The sequence below is a fragment of the Saccopteryx bilineata genome, chromosome 11 (assembly GCF_036850765.1).
Source record: "Saccopteryx bilineata isolate mSacBil1 chromosome 11, mSacBil1_pri_phased_curated, whole genome shotgun sequence".
Classification (NCBI taxonomy): domain Eukaryota; kingdom Metazoa; phylum Chordata; class Mammalia; order Chiroptera; family Emballonuridae; genus Saccopteryx; species Saccopteryx bilineata.
Genome location: NC_089500.1, coordinates 75,972,515 through 75,991,813, shown reverse-complemented (window position 1 = coordinate 75,991,813; position 19,299 = coordinate 75,972,515). Strand labels below are relative to the sequence as shown.

Genomic DNA, 19,299 nt, shown 5'->3' with positions numbered 1-19,299 from the left:
TGGCTACTTAGCTATTTTTTTCTTTTTAAATATTTTATTTATTGATTTTTTAGAGAGAGAGGAGTGAGAGAGAGAGACAGAGAGAGAGAGAGAAGGGGGAGGAGCAGGAAGCATCAACTCCCATATGTGCCTTGACCAGGCAAGCCCAGGGTTTCGAACTGGCGACCTCAGTGTTCTAGGTCGACGCTTTATCCCACTGCGCCACCACAGGTCAGGCAGGCTACTTAGCTATTATTGTGCAGGGTTGAAAGTCATGTCAAACAAGAGCTGCTCTGGATGTTAATAATTTTCCACTAGTGTTTGAAGTTTTAAAATATACATTCAGATGACCTGTGTCAAGTGCTTATTGTATTCCAAACACCGTGCTGGGCACTAGGAATACAGGGGATGGGGTATGAGCTCTGACCCCGGAGGACAGAGAACTAGCCCTGATGAGACTGGGGGGGCGGAGAGCTGGAGCCTTGAGACCCGCCCCCAGCCCCGCCCCTCGCCTCCACAAGGCAGGCAGCACAGGAGTCCTCTTCATCTCTGGGGCGGTTTTCCCTTCCGTTAGATGGAGGAGTTGGTCTCAGCCATCTCTAGTGATCTCGCCTCCATCTGGGATTCCAGCATTTTCTTTAGGTTACTTAAATTTGTTGTGAAGAGCAAATTAGAAAAATTTTATGAAAGCACTTTAAAAATTATTAAGTGTTGTCTAAACAAAGAGTGACTAATTATTTACTAATCTGACATTGTTTACGAATGCTTTCGGGTTGGAGACCAGCTGCGGAAAGTGTTAAAACCGAGCTCCAGATGTTTCGGGGCAGCTTTTCCAGGACTGCTCCCAGTCCCCGCTGTTCTGGGTCTTCCTTTTCCCGTGACGGAGCTCAGTAGGTGCTGCACTCAATTTAAACCATAGCTCTTGAAACCTTGGGCTTTGGGGCTTTCTGTTCTTTATTTGGCTTATGAAATTCTGGGTTAATAGGTAAAATTGTTCATTATTATGGAATACTTGTACTTACGCAAATATGACTGCATATTAACAGCTTGCCAAGGGCCACCAGGTCTAAATGTAGCATACATTGCAACTTTAGGTCAATTATCTTTGGCTTTTTTGTCCACTAAACATTTTGGAATATATAACATATACCAGGCCTTCAAATTTATGTGTTCTTTTAAAAAATACAGCTATTTTCTCTGTTTATATATTATAAGAAACGCTGAAAATATGCAGGAGAACTTAGCTCATACACCAGTTCAAAAAGTTGAATTAGTAATTATGTTTAACTTATTCATAATAGATATTTATTCTCAATCTAAATAGTAGTTTCAGCTCTGAAATCTTTTATTGTTGACACATTATGACTATCTCTAGTCCGAAGTTCTTCAGAAGTTTTATCATGCATACTCATTCAATTTACTGTTGAAATGGTGAGACTCTTTCACTGAAAGCTGCTTTTGACATAAGATTTGAATATATTTTGATTTGCAAAGTTACTGACAATAGAGAATAATAACTAACTTGCTTATTTAATCTGCTAGGATTTAAGCTTTCACATTTAAATATATGTTTGTGATCTTATGATTATAAATTTGATCTACCTTCAGCTTTTGAAGAATAAAATTATTACCCGGCTGTACTGGTAAAGTCATGTAGCAAATGACGCATTCCCTTTCCTATATGCTAGGGAAATGGTGCTTCATTGTTAAAGCCAGAATTGAGTTAGTCAACCAGAAGTGAACCTCTAATTGTTTCCAAATGCTTACTTTTGGGGTTTGGATGCAGCTCCGAGTCTGAGCTCAGTCAGGAATTTGCCGCACTGGTCTTTTTCCCCTATCGTTTCATTATGGCTGGACGGACTCAGGCTCACGTCTGCTTTAGGGCTCCCTTTACAATAGTTAATCAGAAAAACATGGGCCCAAACTCCTGAGCCAAACACAATTTCCAAAGGCAAAAATAGAGTTTCCTACAGGTTTCCTTTACGTTTTCTGACCTTCGAAATCATTACAGAAATTGACCCTGGCTCCAGTGGCATCCCGCCGCACAGGGGCAAGGGCCCTCTTCTCCCCGCCCCCCGATGACCTGCGTACACGCTTACCTTAGCTGCCGACGACCTGCGTACACGCTTACCTTAGCTGCCGACGACCTGCGTACACGCTTACCTTAGCTGCCGACAACCTGCGTACACGCTTACCTTAGCTGCCGACGACCTGCGTACACGCTTACCTTAGCTGCCGACGACCTGCGAACACGCTTACCTTAGCTGCCGACGACCTGCGTACACGCTTACCTTAGCTGCCGACGACCTGCGTACACGCTTACCTTAGCTGCCGACGACCTGCGAACACGCTTACCTTAGCTGACAGCTCTCACTGGGAAAGTGAGTGTGCTTTGCGGACACGTTTGCTGCTGTCAGATGTAAACATTTTATTAAAATTCTGTACAGACCAGCAAAAAGACACTTGCAAAAAAAAAAAAAAATCTGTCAACTTGCAGAAAGATACTTCACACCTATCACTTAAGTACCATCACTGCTCAGTCTGTCTTCTGTGGCCTGGGAGTCCTCGGTCTCTTCCCCCCACTTTTCTTTCTTTTTAAAGGTTTACTTAGTAGTAAGTTATCGACCTACCAATAAAGAAAAGTGTTCCCCGAAGCCCGTGGGGCATGGCAGTGGCGAAAGGCATAATCTGCAGCTGCTTTGATGCCGATGGCGGGCGCTCCCCAGTGCTTGTGGCGGATTCTGTTGCCTTCACATCACTCGGGGCTTTCTCCGTAGTTATGAGGTCCTTGGAAGTAAGTAAGGTATTGTGCGTTGTTAGCCTTTTTATTTCCGATGCCTAGCCCAGACTGGGCACATGGGAGACATACAGTGAAGGTTTGTTAACTTGAACTTTTTAAAATTAAATTTGAAGTCAGAAAACCTGGTGTTAGTATTGCGGTTCTCCCATCCCCAGCTGTGCCCCCAGACAGGATGCTCGGGTACGGCGGACCTCCATTTCTGCAGCGCTAGGGTAAGGTTCCGTCTGGTTCTAGAGAATGATGCCCAGCAACGCCTATAGTAGCGCTTAGTACGAGTTTATTTGTGTTGATTGCTTAGTAAATTCACCCGCAGGGTTACCTCGTGATGGAAGAAATAATTTCTTTAAGCGTAGCGTAGCTTCATTTGGTGACTATTGTCTGTGTGTGGGGGGGTTGTTTTTTAGTATATAAAGCAACTTATATTTTCTTTCATTCCAAGTACATTCTCCGTCTCTAGACCTTTTTTTTTTATTTTTTACTGAATGGAAAATAAAATGGAAGCGATTGTCTAGATATTTAATCCACACCCCTGTTTTGTGGGTGGGAAAACAGGAAGGTTTACCAGTTGTCCAGGCTGTTCAGTGGTGGAATTCAAGCCCAAGTACCACGATTTCCAGCTGGGTGCATTTTCCATCTTGGGTCTCTCCAGGCATTACTAGCAGATCCTTGGGCTAAAGATTAGAGAAGAAATGACCACAATAGCTAACTTTAAGAGGTGCTTGGAAAAAACCCCACCTTTTTCTTCATTCTCAAACAGTTATTCTCGGGGGACTGCTTTTGTGTGTTGCTTTCTGAGAAGGGTAGTGAGGAGAGTAGGAGAGATGAACACTGAAGTTCAGTGTGTCGGCATCCTGTGAAGAGCCTCTCCTCCTCCCGGGAGTGCTGCGGGAGAGGGAGAGAGGGAAGGAGAACACGGGGCCGCTGCATCGCACCTCTGGTCTGCTGGAGTGCCGCGGGAGAGGGAGAGAGGGAAGGAGAACACCGGGCCGCTGCATCGCACCTCTGGTCTGCTGGAGTGCCGCGGGAGAGGGAGAGAGGGAAGGAGAACACCGGGCCGCTGCATCGCACCTCTGGTCTGCTGGAGTGCTGCGGGAGAGGGAGAGAGGGAAGGAGAACACCGGGCCGCTGCATCGCACCTCTGGTCTGCTGGAGTGCTGCGGGAGAGGGAGAGAGGGAAGGAGAACACCGGGCCGCTGCATCGCACCTCTGGTCTGCTGGAGTGCTGCGGGAGAGGGAGAGAGGGAAGGAGAACACTGGGCCGCTGCATCGCACCTCTGGTCTGCTGGAGTGCTTCTGCTGGAGTGCCGCGGGAGAGGGAGAGAGGGAAGGAGAACACCGGGCCGCTGCATCGCACCTCTGGTCTGCTGTCTGGTGTCCCTTTGCCTGCTGGCCTGGCCAGGGCGTCCTTGCCTGCCTGCGTGGTGATGGTGCAGCGCAGGGGACGGACCCTGCCCGGCCCCTCCGAGGGAGCAGGACGGGTGTTCCGGCCCTGCCGTCGGTCACCTGCCTCTGGCTGCCCAGTGTTCCTCCAGCCGGTCCTTCGGGGCACGGAGAGGACACGCCATACAGTTCAGAGGACAGCGTGGGATCAGGAATTGTGCCCGAAAAGGGCTGACGCTTGAGATGTCACAGAAGGAGCGGGAATCGGTTGAAAGGGCGGTGTAGGGACATCCCAAGTGGAGGCTGCAGCTGGGGCCAAAGCGTGCGAGGCGGAAGCAGCGGGAAGCACAGGCCGGTGTGTTTGTGTTCAGAGCTGAAAGTGCGAAGCGAGGAGGACCGGAGGTCAGGCCAGAGGGGCCAGAGGCAAACACGTGCCACGTTCAAGAGCTGAGCTTGGTCCCAGGCAGGTCAGGCCAGAGGGGCCGGAGGCAAACACGTGCCACGTTCAAGAGCTGAGCTTGGTCCCAGGCAAGTCAGGCCAGAGGGGCCGGAGGCAAACACGTGCCACGTTCAAGAGCTGAGCTTGGTCCCAGGCAGGTCAGGCCAGAGGGGCCGGAGGCAAACACGTGCCACGTTCAAGAGCTGAGCTTGGTCCCAGGCAGTGCAGTGCGGGCTTTTAACAGATGTTTAATGGGGGAGGGAGAGGCTCGGATAGTGATTTCAGATGGATTAGTCTGACAGCCTTGTAAGGAGTGCTTATCTTAGTGATCTGTGGATGCATAACAAGTTATACACATTGTCACCTTGTGGTTCACCTTGGTTCAGGAGCCCAGGGCTCTGTGGCTCAGGGCGTCACAAAGCAGCGATCAAACTGCCGTCCAGGGCTCACCTGGGGGAGAACCCACTTCTAGGTCACTGAGCTGGGTGTGGACAGTATTGAGTCTCCACTGGGCCCTGAGGCTCCCCATAAGACAGCTCCCAGCAGGGCAGCTCTGAGCGAGCACAGGAGAGCAGGAGAGCAGAGGCACGAGATGGAAGCCAGAGTCTCATAACCTAATCTTAGAAGAGACATCGCGTCACTGTGGCCATACTCTGTTTGTTAGCATCAAGCCCTCGACGGGTCCGTCCCCCACTCAAGGGGAGGAGATTGCACATGATGAGCATGACCACTGGGAGGCAGGGGTCGTAGGGCCCAGCTCTGAAGCTGCCGGGTCACTGAGTTATGCTTCCCAGTGGGCTGGAGGAGGTATGACTAGAGGCAAGGGGACCACTCAGGAGGCTGCTCTAATAACCCACGGGGAAGTAGATTGTTGTACACGTGTGTAGTAGAGGGGAGGGGAGGAGGTAGATTATTGTAGGGGTGTGTAGTGGAGTGGAGGGGGGAAGTAGATTTTTGTAGGGGTGTGTAGTAGAGGGGAAGGGAGGAAGGTAGATTATTGTAGGGGTGTGTAGCAGAGGGGAAGGGAGGAAGGTAGATTATTGTAGGGGTGTGTAGCAGAGGGGAAGGGAGGAAGGTAGATTATTGTAGGGGTGTGTAGCAGAGGGGAAGGGGGAGGTAGGTTATTGTAGGGGTGTGTAGTGGAGGGGGGGAGGAAGGTTATTGTAGGGGTGTGTAGCAGAGGGGAGGGGAGGAAGGTAGATTATTATAGGGGTGTGTAGTGGAGGGAAAGGGGGAGGTAGATTATTGTAGGGGTGTGTAGTGGAGGGAAGGGGGAGGTAGGTTATTGTAGGGGTGTGTAGCAGAGGGGAGGGGAGGAAGGTAGATTATTATAGGGGTGTGTAGTGGAGGGAAGGGGGGAGGTTATTGTAGGGGTATGTAGTGGAGGGAAAGGGGGAGGTAGATTATTGTAGGGGTGTGTAGTGGAGGGAAGGGGGAGGTAGATTATTGTAGGGGTGTGTAGTGGAGGGGGGAAGTAGATTTTTGTAGGGGTGTGTAGTGGAGGGAAAGGGGGAGGTAGATTATTGTAGGGGTGTGTAGTGGAGGGAAGGGGGAGGTAGGTTATTGTAGGGGTGTGTAGTAGAGGGGAGGGGAGGAAGGTAGATTATTGTAGGGGTGTGTAGTGGAGGGGAGGGGGAAGCTAGATTATTGTAGGGGTGTGTAGTAGAGGGGAGGGGGAGGTAGGTTATTGTAGGGGTGTGTAGTGGAGGGAAAGGGGGGAGGTAGATTATTGTAGGGGTGTGTAGTGGAGGGAAAGGGGGGAGGTAGATTATTGTAGGGGTGTGTAGTGGAGGGAAAGGGGGGTAGGTTATTGTAGGGGTGTGTAGTGGAGAGGAGGGGGAGAGGTAGGTTATTGTAGGGGTGTGTAGTGGAGGGGAGGGGAGGGAGTGGAGTCAGGAGATATTTAGGGTGTCAGGTGGTGAGAACTTGGTGACTTGGAGCATGGGGGTTTAAGGGAGAAGAGGGAATTCAGGTGGTGTGTGATAGTCTCGGCTCTGACCACTGTCTGCCAGAAGAAGACCTCACTGGAAGGTGTCGTGCGTGTCCCTGAGGGCCCTCGCCTCTGGGCTCTGAGTCCTCCAGCGGCTCCTTGGCGCTCCGTCACTGTGTCCCGTAGTGCAGTCACTTCTCTGAACGTCTGCTTAGTCTTCCTCTTCGTCTCAGCCCTGCTGTGACCTTCCCTATCCACGTCCTTGCCACTGCGCACTGAGAGTCTGGGCGGTCTCCTGATGTCTTCCTGGGCCCTTTTCTCTCTTTAACCCAGATTCTGAGGCACCTGCCGCTGCCCATGCATCTTTCATGCGTCCGGCCAGAGGTGTTGGCTGGGGGTTCACTGAGTCACACTTCACCTCGACCTTCCTCGCAAGGTGTGTGCTCTGCTCCCCTCCGCCGCACGCAGCTGGACTCGGGAGGGGTCACTGTGGGAATTCTGAAATCCTGCATGTTTAGGAGAGCCCAGGCTTGAGCTAGCAGGTGTGACGCCGCCGTTTCTGACCTCCCTCAGTCTGACGGGAGCAGCGAGCAGGGCCTGGCCACCTGGCTCACTGGAACCACTTTTATCGAAGGTAGATGTCTTCCCCTTCCCTCAGAGACTCTGGCTGGCTGTGTCAGAAATGAAAACCAGCAGGACTCTAAGGTGAACGTGATGTGAACTACATTAGAAAGCCACTGTCTTAGGCACCCTCACCATTGGCCCATAATAGTGTGCAAACATGATCATCTAAATGGACCGAGGCAGCCATTTCCACACCCTGCCTGAGGACTGGCTGTCTCTCTGGGTGCAGACGTCTGGGGTCCTCGCTAGGCCAGCGGTGCTTCCGGACCAGGTCTGTGCTGTGTCTGGGCCTCTGCACTTCCAGCACCAGGAGGGAGACCTGCATAGTCGGGCTGGGAAAATGCTGAACAACTGGACTAATAGAGACCTTATTACTGTTCTTTGTATTTTTCTTAACAGTATTATTCAAATAAATGTATGATATAGTTGAAGTGTTAAGGATAGGCTGGTCCTAATACGCTGTCTAGATTACCTTGGAAGATTCTGGTAAACATCTTTAAAACATCTTTGAAGTCTGTTTTAAATAACAGTTGAACAACTGCTGTGTTTAGAGTTTTAGATGTTTCAATACTATTTATTATTCAGTAGTGTAAGTTAAGTGTTTTTATACTTTATACATTTATCTAGCTCTCTTATTTTAGATAACAACTCATTGATCACAGGAAAAAATCTGGAACAATGACTAGATTCTTTTTCCTCATATTACTCTGACAAATCTCATTATATTCTAAGTGGAGGCATGTGATTACTTTCTTGCGGGTACGATGGCGGGATTGCGGCCCTAATGAACATGCTGTCTTCCTTTTCTTTAGTGTGATTCCTCTTTTAAGAGAGTCTGTTGGGATACTAATGCAGAGGACGCCTCCCCTGTTGGAAAATACCCTGCCCCAGTGCTATCAGAGGGTAAGTTTCAAAGCTCCCCAGCCGTCGGGTCATGTGGGGCTTCCAGATGGTTAGGGTTTTCAACTCTTTAAAATATGGGCAGCATGTGTGTGTAATTTAGTCCTTCTCCCAAGACCCAGCGCTGACCATGAGTGCCATTTAGACAAACCAGAATAAAATCATCGGAAAATATGGAACTTCACTGAAGGAATGTGGCAGAGGCCCGAGCGGCTCTTGCAGTGTACAGATGTGGACAGCAGATGCTGGAAGCGCTCACTCAGTGCATTGTTTGAGCCCGCTCAGTGTCGGGTAGTCTTCTGATGTGCTGGAGAGCAAAGCCGTCAATAAAGACCTCAGTGGTAGTCCCTATAGTGGAACTAAGGGCAAGTGGTAGATATTGAAATCTGGGTGGCGAGATGGAACTGGACACGGGCACACCCTGGAGAGAAGTGCCCAGGCCAAGGAAGAGGGGAGCACAGAGGGTCTGTGGGTGGGACGGACGCAGTGTGTGCACACAGAAGGTCTGTGGGTGGGACGGACGCAGTGTGTGCACACAGCCAGGCCGGGTGGCTGAGGCACAAGGAGTGAGGAAGGTGGTGGCAGGTTTGGAGAGGAAGGCAGGGGCCAGTCTTACAGGGGTCTGCGTCTTGCTGAGAGGTTTAGATTTAATTCTAATGAAATGGGGAACGTTAGGAAGCTTTTAGGCAGGAAGAGCGTCATAAAAATTTAAAAAGTTTTTAAAAGATTATTGTTTGCTATTAGAGAGCGAATTCTAGGGAGTGAATGCAGTGAGACCAGTTACGAGGCTGTTGTCCTCTGAGTGGACAAACGGTGGCTTGACTCGTCCTCTGAGTGGACAAACGGTGGCCTGACTCGTCCTCTGAGTGGACAAACGGTGGCCTGACTCCAGTGGTCGCAGTGCAGATGGCGATAGAGGAGACATTCTGGACACGTTCTTGGAGGTGGATTACATCAGTGGAGGGGAGGAAAGGTGTCTACTTACACCTGAGTAGCTGCCAATACTATTGGTTAGGATTGAGGCTGTATTGATACAGGTTTGAGGTCAGAAAAATCCCCCCAAATTAAGAGTTTTCTATTCAGGGTTTGCAAAGACTGAAATGCCAGCTAGACTTCCAGGGAAATGTCAGGTTAGGAGTTGGGTGGGCAGATCTGCTGGTTTAGGGCCAGATGACTGGGAGGAGTTTTGAGTCATCAGCATATCAACACGTTGAAGACCTTAGGCTTGTAGATCACCCTGGGAGGGAGAATTCGCTCAGGCTCTCTCAGCTGTGCTGTCCACTCCAGACTTAGAGCTCAGGTGAGGGCAGGGAGGGGGGAGGGGCTGAAGAACTGCAGCGTGGGCAGTCCCAGAGCCCGCTGAGAGGCGGGTGAGGTGGGGACAGAGAGTGGTCACTGGGGCGTCCCGAGCATCGTGACCTCGATAAGCGCGGTTTTCGCGGAGTTGGAGAGCTGGTGGTTTGAGTAGATTGAGGGAGTGGATTGGGAACTGCAGACAACTCTGTTCCGAACCGAGGTTGTTGAAGGGAGCCAGGAAACGATGGCTTGGCTCGGATGCAGAACCGGGGAGAGGGCGTTTGTCTTCAGGACGGCGCGAGCCCGTGGAACGCTCCCGGTCATGGGAGGTTGTCGTCTGCGCTGGGATGTGGGTGTCACCGGACACCCGTGGCAGTGAGCACTTGGAGTGTGGTTAGCGCAGCTCATCTCATTTCATTCATTGTCATGTGTTCCGCCACTTGGGTCTAGCGACTTGTGTGGTGTACAGCACAGTTCTGGGCGTGTTCGTGTGGTGGGAACAGTCGGGGGTGGGGGGAGAGGTTGATGATGTGGTCCCGAGGAAGGTTCCCAAAGGAGTGACGTTCTGGATCAGGTGATAAAGAGTGGACCCCGTGGCACTGCGGGGGAGTCCAGGGTAGGGCGGGGCCTGCACCCGCCCGAGGGAGGCGGGAAGTATATCCGTGATGGGCGTGGCCAGCGTCCCCGGCGGTGCGGATCTCTTTGCCTCCGCGCTCTGGTCGGTGTGCGGAGGTGGCATGCACAGTGAGGGCCAGAGGAGAAGGGGGCTGAGGTCATCTCTCGGTGGAGGGAGAGTGAGGTGCTGCCTGTTGACATTATGGTTGTGATCCTACGGCGCGGGGATCGAGGAGGAAGAAGGGCCATCCGTCGGGTGCCCTCCACCAGCTGGCCCAGCGCCAAGTGATTGGCAGATGTTTCTGTCCTGACCAGGAACCTCCTCCAGGGTCGCACATGCGCGGGGCTGAGTCAGGGTCCCGACTCACGTGACTCAGACGCCACATGCCACACCCAGCACGTGTCAGCAGGCCCGGCCACATGGGTTTCGCCTGGAACTGCGCTTTGCCCACGCAGTGAACGTGAGGACGACGTAGCTATGCAGTGTGTCGGTGCTGCGTCCTGGGCAGGCTGGGCGTCCTCTCACGGCGGGGCGCTCCGGGACCATGTCACTTAGCACACCCACCGCAGAGGGTGTGAGGTCTCGCCCCTATAGTGACGGCCCGGAAAGAGGAAGCCTCCGCCGCCGCCCTCTCACCAGAAGGGGCGCAGTGGACGCTGACGTTCGGGTCCCACCCGCTCTCAGGGAATTCATACAGAATGATGCCTGCATTCACCAAATTCTGATAAAAATAGGTATTTTCACAAATATAAGTTCAACTTTACCTTAATTAACATCCAACATCTATTCCTTTCCCTTTTTTTAGAGAGAGAGAGAGACAGGAAGGGAGAGAGATAAGCATCAACTCTGTTGCTTCACTTTAGTTGTTCATTGATTGCTTCTCATACGTACCTTGGCTGGGGCTCTGGGGGTGCAGGGGAGGCTCAAGCTGAGCCACTGACCCTTTGCTCAAGCCAGTGACCTTCTGAATCATGTCAGTGACCCCACGCTCAACCTGGTGACCTTGGGGGTTTTGAAATGGGGTCCCTAGCGTTCCAGCTCTATCCACTGTGTCCCCACGGGTCAGGCCGGAATAGATTACTTAACAATTGGAGAATCTCAGAATTCGGAAGACCTCCCTGTTCTTTTGGGGTGAACTTCTGTGTGGCTCTGAAAATCTCCACTGGGCCGTTCATTGGTCATCCAGCTCCGTGATTATTTCTGGGTCTTAGAGACCTCTTTCCCTTTTTCAAGTACTGTAGTTGTTATAAATATCAGTTTCCATTGAGCCTTTCTTTTAACTTCTGGGCACTGATCTTCATTGATTCCTTCCTGATCTGTACAGAGATATTGAACAATATCATGATTTGAGCTTTTTTTGTCTTTTTCCTGATCTTCTGAGGAATTTCTTTTATAAATGTTTTCTGTACGTTTTGGTAGATAGCTTTTATTAAGGAAGTGTCCTTCTAATAATTTTCCCCTTATCGTAAATAGGTGTGGAATTTTATTAAACAATTATGAAGCTTTTATTGAGATGACTGATTTTTCTCCTTTACTTCATTATTGAAGAAGAACAGCGATAGAGTTCCCGGTGTTGACTCTTTCTCTCTTGGGATAAACCCAGCTTAGCCTATATGTTATTTTTTAATATACTGTTGGGTTTAGCTTATTTAATTTACAAGAGAAATCAGCTTATGATTAACTGTCTTTACCTGGTTGGGGGTCAAGATTATTTCTTGCTAATGTGAGGACCACATACTGAATGGGCCATTTCTTACTAATAAAATCTTTCCTATTTTCTGAAAAAACTAAGAGGTCATATGTCCCTTGAAATTTGCCCTCTGGGACTGGGGCTTTATGAAAGAGAACTTTTATTTCCTTCTCAGTTTTTAGTGATTCTTTCACATTGTGTTTTTTTTGTGGTTGTGTCACGGCATTTTCTGTATATCCAGAAACCCGTCCACTCTGTCCAGGTGTTCAGAGTTGTGGGGGTTTTGCTAATGTCTTTTTCCTATTTCATTTTAAATTTTTTCCAAGCTATAGAAAAGTAAAAATGATCCATGAAAATGTGTGTGTCTAAGGTGTGCAGTGTTTTGTGTACACGTGCACTGGGACACGATCGCCACAGAGGCGTGGAACGTCACAGGCCTCACATCATCATGCAGAGATGGCACTAAGCACTGTGTCGCCCCAGTGCTAGTAGATGCACTGCCCAGCCAGCCCCAAGATTGCATTGTTCATTTATATAGACTTTCCTGAGCTCTGGGTGGGCCGGCTCTGGTTTCGGTCCTGATTGATAGAAACCAGAGGGACAGAAGTCAGCCTCTGCCTGCGGAGCTTGTGTTCTGCCGGAGGGGACAGACGGTGAGCCCTGTAAAGAGTGTAGATGTTGTGCGGTGTGATAGTGTGTGCTGAAAAGTAGGACCGAGCAGCAACGTGAAAACGGCGTCATGTTAATGTCGGGTCGGGCGCAGCAGACGGCCTTCCGGAGAAAAGGCCGTTGGAGTCAAGTCCCAGTGTGGTCCAGGCAGAGGTCTGGACGGAAGGACGCTCCAGGCAGTGGGAACAGCAAAGGTCCTGACTTTTCGGAGTGGGGAGGAGCTGGGGCCGCTGAGGACGCGGGGGCACGGGCAGTCAGCAGGACAGGGGAGGGGTGGGCACGCGACACAGGTCACGTCAGCGTGGGCTTCCTCGGGGATGGGAAGCCGCTGGAGGCTTTTGAGCAGAGGAGCGGCAGCGTCTGACCTGAGATAACAGGCTGCTGGGAGAGGTGTGAGGCCAGGAACAGCCGGTCACTGGGCTGTTACGACAACCCAGACTCCAGAGTGCTGGCGTCTGCAGGCTCGCAGCGGTGCAGGTGGTGAGTGTTCCGAGTCTGCGGGTTGTAATGTTTTGTATTTTCACGTGGTGATGCCCTCGTGCATTGTTCAGAGTATTCCCTTCTATGGCTTTAAAATCTCTTGTAGTGGCTCTCCCTTTTTCATTTTGTAATTTGCTAAATTGCATATGCTTTTTTTACAACCTTCATGGGTTTGTCTTGCCAGTGGTTGTCAGCCTGAGGCTGTGGAAACCTTATGGAGGAGCCCTTGGAAAAGCTCTGAGACAGCCTTCCTCCTTGCTGGTCGCGTGGCTTGGGGAAGGGTGTATGTGGGCATCCAGGTCCCTGGGACTGAGGGTGCAGAGGTCCTATATTTCTAACAGTCGCCTCAGAACTGTCCTGTCCGCACGCGTCCCGTTGAGAAACCCTGGCTCCAGCTCCGTACTCTGCACAGAACTAGCCTCTCATCGTGTGAGTCCCCTCATTCCTCCTTCAGTCTCTAGGTCATTAATTATGTCTTCATTCCTGCTTCCCAGACCCGCCTGTCCTGGCAGCTGGCATGTAGTGAGAACGTGGGGGCACTGGTGAATGAACTCAGCCCCCCAGTGGACTAGAGGGCAGACTACATGTCCACTGACACGTTGCCTGGTAACAGAAGGGGGGCACTTCTCCGTGATTGATACTAATGCCTGCCCTTTGTGTTTCAGGTGCAGCAGTTACAAGGAGTTTACAGTTTACAAGAGCAGCACTTCTGGACCTTATGTTCCGACGTGTATGTTGGGACCTTGAAATTAATAGTAGCACCTGATGCTGATGCCAGGTGGATTTTAAGCCAAACACACAATATTTTTACTCAGGTATGACTTTTGTACTAACTTATTTTACGGTCTTAGGATTTATTGCATCTACTGTTTTAAAAATAGTTACTACTTAACATCCCAAATATATATGTGTGTATGTACACACATACCCTCACACGTATGTTTATATACTACACTCTGAATTAAGTATAAATGTACTTTTTACTTTGATCACAGAGCCAAATTTGGGAGATTCTTATTTTAGTTAATACTCATCATTATACTGATTTGTGTTCTTTCAAGAAAAAGTAGATTCTCCTTTACTGTGTCCTCCTTATAAGACATGTCAGGTGCTCTTTGAAGCCGGGGATTCTAGAACAACATTTGAAATAAGAATAATGCCTTGTTGGAGGCTTTAGCTAAAAGCAGAATATGCTAACGTTTTTATGTGATAGCAAATCTGTAGTTACTTCTGTGTGATTTGATGGCTTAATACACTGTTGAGTTTCTCTTAAAACCGCATTTACAAACGTGAGTTAGTGAGTGCACGTCCACAACCAGATTGTTCCAGGGAATGCTGGTGCTGTCCTGAGTTGACAGTCAGTGACTGATAATCAAAGTAAGAGTGATTATGTTATTCTGTATATATTGGGAGACTAAGAACACTATGCCAAGAACATCAAGGGGAGAGAGAGAGAAAACACAATCTTTTTTTTTTTGTCTAGTCTGCTAGAAATACTTGATGAAAAATCTAGATGCCAACATGGTTGCCAGTATTACCTCACATGTAGATCTAACGTGGAAATTGACTTCGTGCTTTAACACCGACGCGTGCCTCCTATGGTGATGCTGTGGGAGTGTCCCACGCGACCTGTGCCATTTTCCTGTGAGAAATAGTTAACGTGACTGTTGTCACTAGCAAACAGCCCAACAGACCCAGCTGTGGGCACTTCTGCAAGATTGTTCGCCTGCCTTCTTGCAAAGTGTCAGTGTCATAAAAGGAAGAAAATGGTGGGGGACTATCCTAGATGAGAGGGGAAGATAAGGCGGCCGTCATTTCTTCAGACATGGGCAGTGGAACAGAACACGCAGTGGGGTTAAATTCAGGACCCCAGCGTAAATGAAATGGTCTCTCTTCTCTGGTAGAGAGAGGCGCATGGTCCTGCTCCTTGAGACCTAGTTCAGGAAGTCTGCACCACACGGGTGACGGCAGACTCACCGTAGTACCACTCACCACTTATCTGCACCACACGGGTGACGGCAGACTCACCGTAGCACCCCTCACCTGCTGAGGGACTTCCAGAACCAGGCCTCGCTGTTCACAGATGGCGTCTCCGTCCCGGGGCTTCCGTGATGAGCGTGCCAGGCCTGCTCGTGTCTGCGCCCCTGCCATCTGTGGGCCCGTTCTCTCCTGGCCACTCCACGGCCTTCCGTCCATGGAGTGGTGGGGGCTTCCGCTCACCTCCAGGACACCCACCCTCTCCAGGACTCTGGCCCCGAGTCCCGGTCCTCCCTCTGAGGAGGACACAGCTGGCAGGCTTAGAACTGAGCGGGCAGCTGGCGACGTTGGAACCGAGCAGAGGACGGGCCCTGCTGGGAACCTCGCAAACGGCTGGAAAAATGGCAGAAGCGGAAAGTTTATTCAGCTGCTTCTTTGGTTTTGGAAACTGTACTTGGGTTTTGAAAATTTGAAGCTCTGACAAACATTTTAAGCCATTTTGTCAGCTGAGGGCAAGGCGGCGTTACCTCACTCCTCGGAGGGACTGTGAGGCCACCAGGAAGGTGCATCAGCCGCTTTCCCGGGGGCACGGCTGTCACCCTGCTCGTGGCCCGCACGCACAGACCTGGACGCTGTGTGCGCTGGTGGTTTTGGCTCTGACACTTGTGAAATTGGACTGCGTTATTAATTCGTTTCTCTTTTCTGTGGCTGCTCTGGTGACGCACATCCACACATTACCCGTATACCCGGGGTTTGCAGCGGCTCGTTCGTCTCACGAAATAGAATTTAAAAAGAATTTTAACCTGATTTTAAAACTTTAAATTACATCTTGTTCATAGGTTTTACTTACCAGAGGTCATCAACCTCAAATTGCTCCGCTTCTGAGGAAAATAATCGCAGCATGCTTCAGGTGTGGATCCTGTAGAAAGACTCGACATTCTGGTGGCCTTCGTCCCAGACCAGAAGGGGGGTTTTCTTAGGAATAAGTTTTACTCTTTGGTTTTATGACATTTTTAGATGTCTTTCTTACAGATGATTTTAAATCAGGATTTTGTCACAGTTTTTGGTTAAAAAGATATGAACATTTCTGAGGATAACATAAACGGAGAAGACTAATAACATCAGAAGTTTGAGAAGTATAACTTTCTATTTTGTTTATAAAACTATGTTTTCTGACTATTTTAGAACTGCATCTGAGGCATGTCTTCTCATTTTAATCAAGTAAGCGTTATTCACTAAAGCAGTTGGCTTGCTGTGCACTAATAGAGCATTGGCCGTCTCTTCAGTACTTAGAGCCCTTAGAGCTGATTAATGAAGTGATAATCCAGTTTTTAAATTTATAAGAATGGGTGCTTGCTCTTAGCCAAGAGGCTGAAGTGATATGATAATCCAGTTTTTAAACTGCAAGTTTTTCTACTGGTATAGGAAAAATCCTTTCTTTCTGCCCATGTACTGACTTTTTAAAAATGAGTTGTCATTTGGGAAATGATGAAAAAACTTAGCTTTTATGTTTAGTATTTGACCAGGAGGATCACGTGGGACACTGGATTAGGAAGGCAGTTGAACATTGTCTGTGTCTTGTTTTAAACTGGCTCATAATCATCTGTCAAGTTCTTTTCTTTAATGCACTTCTGTTTTCTTAGAAATAATGTTTGAAGAAAAACCTAGAATGTGCTTGGGGCTTGTTGCCCTCCTCGGCCCCCAGAGCGTCCCCCCACTCCCTGGCGGACCCTCTGCCACCATGGGTCCCATCCTTCCTCCCCCTCTGCCCAGGGAGCCCCAGCCCCCGCTGCCTGTTAGCTGCTCGTGCCCTGATTCTCGCCTTGAAATAGAAGGCAGCACAGTACCCAGGACGGAACCGAGAGCCCCCTCACGAGCTCGACTGGGGCTCTCTGGTTTCAGAAACTGCCACCTCCGCCCGCCCGGCCCTCCTAATCCCTTCCTGTCCAGCAGCCGGACCTCCGCCAGCCTGCCCGCCTCGGGCGTGGAAGAGCGGGGGGTGGCCAGAGCTGCCGGCCCTGCTGCTTTCCCACCTGTTTGCAGGGCGCTGGGCGCCAGAGTATCGACTCTGCTGGCAGGTCCGCGTTCTCTCCTGTCTTCCGTGGTCTGTCTTCAGCACGCGCCCTGGAGGCCCACCAGCTCCCGGCTCCCCGCAGGCCGGGAGGCCAGCCAAACCCTAGGTCTGCCGTCCTTACTCGTCTGCAAGGGTTAAGCCTTCGTGCGATGGTGGACGGTGGTGGAAATGGTAGTCACAGCACCAGCAGCCTGTCCTGACAGCCAGGCCACGCACAAGACTGTGCTCCCCAATTACAGACGGAGGAGCCCAGACCCACGTCACTGTTGTTCATGACTTGAGATGTCGTCATATTTGTAGTTACTAGTTCTGACGAGATTTAGTTTTCACTTGGAAGAGTAAAACAGATTTTAAAGACTTCACTTGAAAAGGAGAAAGATTAATATTAAAGTAGAACATTTCTGTAGTTGTGGGAATTGGTGGAGAATACAAACCAGCCCGTAATTTTCTGTGGCCATGTTCCTGTTTATTTTCTGCACTTGCCTCAGGTTTGTACTCCTTCCCACAACGATGGCTGTTCATTGAGGATGCTCCCAGTCTGCCACGGGGTTACAACACTCATTGTCTTAGGAGCACAGGTGCTAAAAATAGCTGTCTTTCCAATGTAAACAAGTGTTTTATGAGCTCACTTACAGTTGATAACATTATTCTCGGGGTGTAGGACACGATGAGTATTTTGTGGTTTTCACTTTTGAAGGGCAGCCCTCAGCCAGCCTCTGGTCCTGGTCCTCCCCACGGTGGGACGCTGGATGGGACCCAGCACGGCTCTCCTCAGCTGGGCGCTGGGCGCAGCTCCTGTGAATAAAGGGACCGGAAAACCTTGCTGGCATTCGTTGGAAATCCTCCTTCTCTCTCTGCTGTGAGGGAAATGGAGACAGGACAGGAAGTGGGGGCTGGGCCTGAGGCTGTCCCGGGGCAGGTGGACAGGGGAGATGCCTGTGGACTGAGCTGCAGAGCCGCAGCAGGAACTCATGGCCATGCAGATTCGGCCTCTGCTCTTCTGTTTGCCTGGTTTCTTATCACCTCTGGCTCTGCCCTTGGGGTCGGGAAAGCTGAGCAGTAGGAGCAGGATCTGTTTCCCGGTTTACTTTCATGAACAATTCTGCCGAAGAAATTGAGCCGTTTATTTGGGCCATCGCGTTCCCTCTGAAGGTTAGACACACAAGAACTTCACAGGAGAGTTCCCAAGTGGAGTTATTTTTGGGCCATTTGGGTTGGCTTACTGGCCTGCTATAGCATATAAAGCCCTGTCTAGTACCACACGAGATCCTCATAGTAGTGCCTGGCGTGTGGCAGGATTTATGAAGTATTTGTCAAACGTGGGAGGACTGTGGAACAATTTTGTGAGCTAGGTAGGGTTGGTATTTTAATTAACATTTTTAAAATGAGAAAAATGAATTTGTTTTAATTTTTAGCTTAAACTTATACAGATATTAAGTTCTGTCTTTTTTTCTGCCAGACTTCTTCAAGGAGAGCGTGGTAGTATATGTGTTTTCAGAGAGCCTTAACTTGATCATAGCCAGATTTTATTTTTAATGAGGCAAAAAAATCCAAATCATTTTGATTTGAAAGAAGGAAATTACCGCCGTTCCAGTCTATGTAACAAATGCTTATTGATCACGTATGTGCGCTGGTCACTGGGTGGGGGCTGAGCAGGAGGGACAGTCCTCTACCTGGGGCCCAGGACAGTGTGCGGGGAGCGCGACGTCGGCACAGAAGCCCAGCGCTGACCTCTGACTGTCAGGGGGGGGGAGCAGGGGGGACAGTCCTCTACCTGGGGCCCAGGACAGTGTGCGGGGAGCGCGACGTCGGCACAGAAGCCCAGCGCTGACCTCTGACTGTCAGGGGGGGGGAGCAGGGGGGACAGTCCTCTACCTGGGGCCCAGGACAGCGTGCGGGGAGCGCGACGTCGGCACAGAAGCCCAGCACTGACCTCTGTCGGGGCAGGGGGGAGCAGGGGGGACAGTCCTCTACCTGGGGCCCAGGACAGTGTGCGGGGAGCGCGACGTCGGCACAGAAGCCCAGCACTGACCTCTGTCAGGGGGGGGGAGCAGGGGGGACAGTCCTCTACCTGGGGCCCAGGACAGTGTGCGGGGAGCGCGACGTCGGCACAGAAGCCCAGCGCTGACCTCTGACTGTCGAGGGTGGGGGGCAGGGTGGTGCCTCCTGCCTCCCGATGGCACTGACGCCGTGAGGGCAAGGGTGGCCGTTTGTGATCTGTCGGGGACGGAACAGTGCCTGGCACGCGACAGGGGCACGGAGAAGAACTGTCGGGCGAACAAACCGAGTGCATCTGAGAGGGCGGCCAGACGTCTGAGGAGAGATGTGACGAGAGGGTGTGCGGTGGGGCCGCCCTGGGGACCCTGCTGCAGGCAGAGGGCCACTGGGTGCTGCAGAGCAAACAAAGGAGAGGGTCAGAGAAGTACCCAGGGGCTGTGGGCACCG

General features: G+C 50.6%; 1 protein-coding gene across 2 annotated transcripts in view; it reads left to right on the top strand.

The window, feature by feature from the left end:
• Positions 1-19,299, top strand: part of SLC30A7 (solute carrier family 30 member 7) — a 73,272-nt gene that overhangs the window by 42,484 nt on the left and 11,489 nt on the right. Inside the window, exons 9-11 of one of the 2 annotated variants that reach the window (XM_066247166.1) lie at positions 7,965-8,055; positions 13,469-13,618; positions 15,620-15,796. In XM_066247166.1, coding sequence (XP_066103263.1) covers positions 7,965-8,055; positions 13,469-13,618; positions 15,620-15,760 — 382 coding nt within the window. In that variant the 3' untranslated portion in view covers positions 15,761-15,796. Of the gene's footprint in view, positions 1-7,964; positions 8,056-13,468; positions 13,619-15,619; positions 15,797-19,299 lie in introns of those variants that run through there. The other variant, XM_066247167.1, reaches the window with a different exon arrangement.